The following is an 8,642-nucleotide window of genomic DNA, read 5'->3' as shown; positions in this document are numbered from 1 at the left end:
CATCAAGCAATTGAAGAACTGGTCAGTTAGTTTCCTTCGTTTTCTTCGTTATTGTCTTCTTCTTACAAGTGACATTATTATCCTTTTCTTTATTTAATTTTCATTGTGATCTTTTCATTTCATTTTATTATCTTTTACCTCTCGATCTATAGGCATTTTGATAGCCATTTCCTACCCCTCTATCTTCACCTTCTTTCTTCTTATTCGTGATTACCACATTCTTATGTTTTCTTGCGTTTGCCTTATTAATGTTTGTATTATTTTATTACTTTTCCTTTAAACACATGCCGTGGTATTGTTGGATCTTTATAAATTTGTGGGTTAGTTTTGGAGTCTTCCTTTCCTTAGTTTGGTCATTTGCTCTCTCTATTGTGTTTTACAATTTGGATTTTTTCCCTTGCTTTGGGTCTTCTCCCCCCTTGGCAACTTGGCCTTAGGGTCTTTGTCCTCCTCCTTTCCCCCAAATTTACTCTGTTGATTGGTATCCCTTCAATCATGGACAAGGCTCTCATTGGATCGCAGGGTGATTGTGAAAGCAAGTACCCTAATGAACTTCAAGGGTGGCAAATGAGAAGCATGCCCATCAATTTCCCTTCAATGATGGCAAGAGGTTCCACTGGTTTGGAGCGTTGTGTAAGCAAGTAGCCATGATCAATCATCAAGGTGGTGAACAAGAACATAAGAACAACTACTATCTGAAACAGTATTAGCTTCTTCATCACACGGAAAACATTCGATTTGAGCAGTAAGCAAAGCATATATATTTTTGCTTCTAAGAATGATTCAGCGTCTATTAGTTAACATGAGTTATAGTTGATATTTTACAATTGCCAGCGGCTAAACCAGGCTTTGGAAGCCTAAGCTCCATTATCATAAAGTGAAAAATGATTATCAATAATAACATTAGCAATTAAGGGAACAAAATTCAAAAGACACGGTCCAGTCCTGAAAAAGGGATTCAAACAGATCCTCACAAAAGTTATTAATAGACCTTTCAAAATGGGATATTGTGTTCTCACTCATTCTCTTGTCATGCTCGTTTGCCCATCTTCCCACTATATACCTTTTCAAGTTGCAAAATATACAGAAATTATAGGCTTTCAGCTTTGAAGCATTTCCCATTATTCCCTGCATTCTTTACCAAAGTTAAATCCCAGGAGGAACCGAATGTTTACATCTGTGCTGCATACAAAAGTTGTGTGAGAAAGAAATTATCAGAAAGAATTCAAAAATATTGTTTGTGCATTAATTAGTCACATCTCCCATCATGTCAAGTTAGGTCTACATTTTCCTTGAAAGGTTTGGCATCATATAGAGACTAAAGTCTACAGAATAATTTCTGCACATAATGTCCCAACAAAAGCTTCTGCAATAAAATATTATACAACTTACATTACAGAGTTGGAGATACAACAAAGAGAAAGTTAGCTGTCTCCAATCTGCCTTGATGACAAAAACTGAAAACTCCATTTCTGTATTGATGAAACACTATAGTCAACTAGATTGGCATCTGTTGAAGTTGAGCGTATCATGAACATACTCAAGTTACCAAAAGATCTTTGTTTGGGTTGATTTATTTGAAGCATGATCTTTAAACTCTAAAAAAATGGATTTGACTATGCATTCATACATCACTGAGCTGGAGGTACGACAAAGAGAGTAAGCTATCTCCAATCTGCCTTGATGACAAACACTAAACACTCCATTTCTGTACATGATTAAACACAATGTAGTCAGCTAGTCCGCATCTGTTGGAGCTGATAGTTTCATTAAAATACTAAAATTAAAAGATCTTAGTTTGAGTTGATTTATTGAAGCAAGTCCATAAAAAACTGGAAAAATGGATTTGACTATACGTTCACAATCCTAGTTGTGTTGCATCGATCCAGTTGTTATATGGTTGGCAGTTATCTGGGCGTCTGCTTTTATCAGCTCATGATTCTAATATAATTGGAGCTTCTTGTTCGTTTCAGTTTTTAGAATTTTCTGAAATCCAGGTTTTCTTTTCAGTTGAAACAGTTTTTGATTAAATAAGCATCAAATAACTCTTCATCTTGGCAGCACTGTTTTTCTGATACTCAGAAGCAATTATTCGAAATAGAATACAACTTCAAGAATTCAGCTGCTTCTAATATTGTGGAAGACGAAGCAACCAAAATATAGAATCAGAACTATCACTAAAGTTGTGTGTCTAATTATCTGACTGAATTGAACAGTTAGGGGCAGTCCATATGTTAGGTATTAAATAGATTTGGTATTTAATAAATGCATATGCATTCCTTGCAAATAAGTCAGGAACCTATTGTTAACATTGCCTAATAGTAAATGTCAACTGATTATTCAAAGTTCAAACACGTACTTCTGGAAAATTGTGCAACACCTGAAATAGCTTAGGCCTAAAATTTTGTCAAAAACGTAACCATAATAAATTAGTCTTCCCGAGAAAGAATTACAGGTAACCCCTACAAATGTCAAATGATCGTTACCTGATTTGGTAAGAGTTAAAATTGATTTACAATTTACACGATTAAAAATTAAAATGGCAAAAACACTGCACAGAAGATTTATACTTCACAGTATTAAAAGAGCTTGTTCTTGAAAAGAAAGACCTTTAAAAAGAAAAACTAAAAACTTTCTAATTCAGTTTGCTGGCAGTAATATGTTATAACAAGTTTACATTCTAGAATGAAATCCAGTAAAATTGTAGAGAAGTATTAAACCCAGTTCAAAACAGAATGTGTTCGAAAAGAACTCCTTGATAATGTCAATTTTACAGCTATGGATATCAAAAGCTGTCAAGAATGATGTTCTACAGATAAGTGTCCAGCAATGACTGAAGAATTTTCAGAAGAGCCAATCTGAGAAGCATGTTCATACAGATAATATTAGAATTGGTCTCTGCTGCTGCCTCTCTAACCTAAAAATTCTGAATGAGCAATATTTAAAAATGCAAAGCGCTTAAAAGCCAGAAGATGGCACCATTTGTAATCCCAAATCCTGATCCAGAGCTTGAAGATGCAACATTTGAGTGCAAAAAAATGAGCATGCAAAGCTTGAACATTTAGGAAGCCTGGACACAGGGACCAAAGAAGAGTAAGAGATGGTAACACTAAAAAATGCATGTGAGTGAAGAAGTTACGAGCACACATGATGCTGATCTTGCAGTAGTAAAGAAACAAATTCAGATACTTGTGACTGGATACTGATCAATGCAGTCAGCCCAAGGGCTCTCGGTTGATGCTTTTATGGTACGCAGTGCTTGCCAAACAGCACTGTTGCACTTGAACCCGCTTCCAAAAGCAATCTGCCAGACTCGATTTCCCTTACGCATCCGCCCTTTTGCTTCGATGTAACTGAGCTCATACCAAATTGAGCTTGAGGAAGTGTTACCGAACCGATGCAAGGCCATCCTAGAAGCCTCTACATGTATTGGCAAGAGTTGCAGATTTTTTTCAAGTTCATCAATGACAGCTCTTCCTCCAGCATGAATACAAAAATGCTCAAATGCAAGCTTGAAATCTGGTATGTATGGCTTGATTTTCATATTGAAAAGCTTTCTTGCCACAAGGGTTGCAAAGAAGAGCAATTGTTCACTGACCGGCAGAACAAGAGGTCCTAAAGTCGTGATATTAGTCTTCAAAGCTCCTCCAGCTATAGCCATAAGCTCCTTTGACAATGAAACACCAAGCTTCCCATCTTCATCTTGCTCTTGATACACACAATAGAATGCCTTGTCATCTGCTCCTTTATGAGTCCTCACAACATGAACAAGCTTGTATTTAGCGCGTCGACGATCAGAGTTCTTATTTGAAAGCAGGACTGCAGATCCCCCAACACGAAACAAGCAATTTGGTATCAACATTGACTTCTTATTACCAAAATACCAATTCTGTGTAATATTCTCTGTGCTGACAACAACTGCATAGGTGCCTCCATGAACTTGCAACATATCCTTGGCAAGATCAATAGCAATAACACCAGCACTACAACCCATCCCACCCAAGTTATAGGTCCTAATGTTCCCCCTGAGCTTATACTTATTCACAATCATTGCCGAAAGAGAAGGTGTTGGATTGAAAAGACTGCAATTTACCACAAGGATTCCAATATCCTTAGGTTTCAGTCCTGTTTTCTGAAATAAATTATCCAGGGCACCAAACATGACCTGCTCTGCCTCTTCCCTAGCCGCTGCCATAGACGGCCGGGGAGGTAAGTAATGCATTGCAGTAGGGACATAAGTATTTTCTCCCAGACCAGATCTCTCCAATATCTTTTTCTGAAACTCCAGAGACGGCTCAGAAAAATTTCCTGAAAGCTGGGAATGTTCCATGAAGTGTTTGTAATTCACTTTTAGGGCTTCAGGGGGCTTATAGCATGAATAGTCAACAAGATAGATTGGCCGAGGCCTTGACATCACATACACGGTGCATCCAAACACGAAAACGGCAGAACACACTAGGACACTCACAAGATTGAACTGCAAATGGATCCAGAGCTGCCAAATATCCTGCGGATTCATCCTACCTACTTCAACAAGGATCCCTACCATTAGAGGTATTAGCAAAAGGGTTAAGAGATGTGTTATGAGATAATGGTAGCCCAACTTAACATACTTAAGGTTAACACTCTGAAGGAAATCTGGTAGCCTGCGTGATGGATTACCGTTGATCTGTACAGACACTCCATTCGCAGGAGGTTGGGGTTCAGTGTGACCCATTTTGAGGGGTTTACAGGGTGTCAAATCCAGAGAACAAAAAAAATAAAAGCACCGTCAAAGATCAGGGCAGCAAAAAGTGACTCGGCTCTTCTTAGATTAGCTCCATACCTTAAGAAATACCATCTGGATCTTTAAAAAATTGTTTGAAAAAAAACGGGGGGAGCTGTACCTGATCGTTGCAATGCAGACTGAGCTTTTCATGCCCTGCTGTAAAGGAGGCAAGAAAAACGAACCAAATTTGACACCTTGAGTAACCACCATAAGCCCAATCAAATCAACGAAATCACAGTTTCTGATATCTTCAAGCAGGCCACAGTAGGGCACTTTGGTTTCGACGGATTAAAGCGCGCAGAGCTATGCAACTCAACGCCGAAATGCAATCCGTCAAGAGGGTGCCCAAAACCAGCAATTTTGAACGCCCTAAACCGATCGGATTCGAGGAAATCAAGCCATGGGTATTTACGAACTCACAATGGGTGCTCTGAGCTACTGATCCTCTCACGTCCGAAAAAACAACCTAGGCAACCAATGTAAACTTCTCAATTTCCGTCGAGTGACCGCAATCGAGGAGCAAAGGTGTTGAAAATCTCTAGCGACGCGAAAGAAAGTCCACCCTATCTAGAGCCCCCTGGAATTGATCCTCCCTCCATTTAAACTCCGTACTTCGATTGCCTTCCCCCTTTCAAACACCGTGACAGCTCAATCCAATGAGGACGGACACCTCGAGCACGTCTCATGACAGAAATAATTGAATATAATAAAAACCAATTCCTTTTATTTAATTCATTAAACTAGATTTATGTGCTCATGAGCTTTGAAACGCGCTATCGCCGGAATATTTTACGCGGGTTTTCCCGCCGGCGAAATTGACGCACTTTTGAGGCGGTTAATTACCGCGCAAGTTTTGGATAGATTAAGATCTCATTGGATTCGTGTTCAGATACTTGCGCGCTCGTTAATCCAGGTAATCCGCCGGCGCGGGAATCAGTTGGACTTAATTATAGTGTGCCAGCTCAGCAAAAGTGACACGTTGGGTTTTTTAAGTCCCCACGTGCAATAAGTCTCTTGATGACAAATGTCAGATTACGTATGGTCGGATTGTTTTCCTTTTAAAGTTTGAAAGGACCATGGAATGCATGTTTTAACGAGATTCCTAGATGTCACATAATATTCCCTTTTGCTCTCATGCTTCACACGTCGAAGGCCCACCTTAATAGAAAGGGCTGGATGTGTTGGTGTAACACCAAGGTTCCATTTGTAAACAAGAGTTGCATAGATGCACCTCCCTATTCTTTCCCAGAGTTGGATTGTTGCAACAACGAATATTGTTATTCTAGTGGCATAGATATTTGGTTGGAATGTGGATTATATGCTATGCATTGATACAAGACAACTATTGGAAAAAGGCAAGTCTAAATTTACTATTGGAGAGGACTTTTAAACTATTTTTTTGCATTATCTTGAAATATGTGTAGAAGCTTTATTTGAAGTTTCAATCTTCTTTAAGTTGGTTGTTTCATTCGAAGATTTGAATGGTTACAAAATATTCAATAGAAAGGCTACAATTTTGTTAACATGTAAATAAAAAACTTCTAGTCGTAAAATAGAAAGAGGGGGATGAATATTTTGTCATCACACTTAAAAAACTGTCTGTCCCTCCAACATGATAGAGTCAGATATAGCCACATATCATGTGGGATTTGCACCCACTACATACCACATTGATAAGCCAAGCTTACACATACAAAGGCTCTAAGGGCTTGAGGGACTCGAATTGATGACTTGTGCTTTAATATCATGTAAGTTTTGTTATCATGTCAAAAGCATGTAATGGTAGTCAAGAGGGATCTCATCAGGGATATAGTTGCTACGCCAACACCCCACCACACGATAGAGTCGAAGACAACCACGTATCATTTGGGATTTGCACCCATTACATACCACGTTGATATGCCAAGCTTAGGCACACAAAGGGTCTAAGAGCTTGAGGGACTCAAACCGATGACCTATGCTCTAGTAACATGTAAATTTTGCCAGCACATCGAAAGCATGGTGGTGGAGAGCGATCTGATTGGGGATATAGTCGCTATGCTAACAAGGGATACACATGCAGTTTGGTGATCAAAGGCTCAACACATTGAACAAATTTACTCTCTCTATTTGTCTTTTTGACATATGCATTTGAGAACTTTGAAAGTTCTAGGATCCAAATGATGATATTTGCATGGAATTTCATAGCATATTGATCATATTTCATTCATATTTTTCTAAAGAGAACTCACTCTTTTTCAAAGAAATGTGCATGGGTATTGATAACTCTCTCATTCTTAATTTCACATAATACATTAAAATTTGCACTTGAAACTTTAAGGAAACAAAGGTGCTATGACAATATGTGCTCCTTAAAAGTATTGTCTTCGCTCCCACTCCCATTCATGAGTTCCAACAAAGCATGGGTATTGATACAACTCTCTCATTCTTAATTTCACTCTCTCATTCTTTATTTCACAAAATACATCAAATTTTGCACTTGGAACTTTAACAAAATAAAAGAACTACGGCCATATGTGCTCCTAAAAGTATCATCTTGACCTCCTAGCAATCATGAATTTCAATAAAGCAATGAATTAAGAAATTCACTTACTCATAAATGAACACATAAACCTAGCAAAGGAGTGAACATTTTGCTTGAGTGAATATTGAAAATGACTTCAAACTTGGGGCAATCAAATTTGTCATCATGGCCCCTCCCCCTAAGAACCCTAATTATGGTACACTCTTCTAAAGATTTAAATAATGACAAAAATAAATATATAATATGGTGCTAATATAAGTATATAGTATTATTATTTAAATACAAATAATTTAAGCTATAATATAAATATAATATTTTACTATAAAAATAAATACTATAATAAAAAATAACATTATTCAAATGTAATAATTAATTATCAATATCATTCCTTCACTCATAATTATTATTATTAAGATGATAAGCTTTATGTTTGTTGCAGAAATAATTTTTTCCTTGCATCCCTCTTATCCAAAATTTTCTTTTCAAGTAATACACTTCAAATATTTTCTCTTTTTATTTTTTTCTAAATTTATAGATGATTTGATGATTTCAAAATCTATTATTAAAAAAGTTGGTGTAATTTTTAATTTGAAAATTAATTTAGTTTAGTTTTTAAATTAGTTTAGTTTTTAAATTAGTTTAGTTTTCATCTTTTAAAATTATTTTAGTTTTTATGATTATTTTAACTTGTTTTTTTCGTTCTTATTATTAATTGTTATTTTTCATATTAGTTTTTCATAATAGATAATTTTATGTGAATTTTTTTTCTTATAGTTTTATTGATATTTTTGTTAGTTGTTAATGATTTTGGTAAAGAATTTAATTTTAAATAATAAAAATTTAGTAATGATAATATTAGAATCTTTTAGTAATTAAGTTGATAGGGTTTATGTAAGAATGGAAATAACTTTTTCTTTTTCAAAAATTGTAAACTATCTTAACTTCAATTATTTTCTCATTATTTTAATAAATAAATAAATAAATAGCAAGTTAATCTATCTTTTATCTAAATTTAATTTTTGAAAATTGATTTAGTTTTTTATTTTTTTTAAATAATTTAGTGTATTTTTTATTTTAGTTTTTAGTTTTTAAATTAGTTTAGTTTTTTATAATTATTTTAAATTATTTTTTGCTCTTAAGTTATCAATGTTATTTTTTATACTATTTTTTAATTAATTTTTCATAATAGCTTTTTTATGTGAATATTTTCTAAATAATCAATTTATTCATATATAATAAACTAAATATAAATATAATATTTTTAGTCTACTTAATTAATTTTATTTACTTAAATTAAAAAATATAATTTAACTTATTCCTATTTACTTATATTTAAAAAATAATTATTTT

At 35.1% G+C, this 8,642-nt stretch overlaps 1 protein-coding gene across 1 annotated transcript; it reads right to left on the bottom strand.

Annotated features, from left to right (window-relative positions):
- Nucleotides 1-2,738: 2,738 nt before the first annotated feature.
- On the bottom strand, nucleotides 2,739-5,483 carry KCS4 (3-ketoacyl-CoA synthase 4). The gene has a single exon (XM_089824926.1). It carries the CDS (start codon nucleotides 4,715-4,717, stop codon nucleotides 3,182-3,184), a length of 1,536 nt encoding a protein of 511 aa, XP_089681052.1. The 5' UTR covers nucleotides 4,718-5,483; the 3' UTR covers nucleotides 2,739-3,181.
- Nucleotides 5,484-8,642: the final 3,159 nt, after the last annotated feature.

This window comes from Cupressus sempervirens, chromosome 4, assembly GCF_028749045.1.
Source record: "Cupressus sempervirens isolate cs-2001-9-10 chromosome 4, ASM2874904v1, whole genome shotgun sequence".
NCBI lineage: Eukaryota > Viridiplantae > Streptophyta > Pinopsida > Cupressales > Cupressaceae > Cupressus > Cupressus sempervirens.
This window is presented reverse-complemented; position numbering and strand designations above follow the sequence as displayed.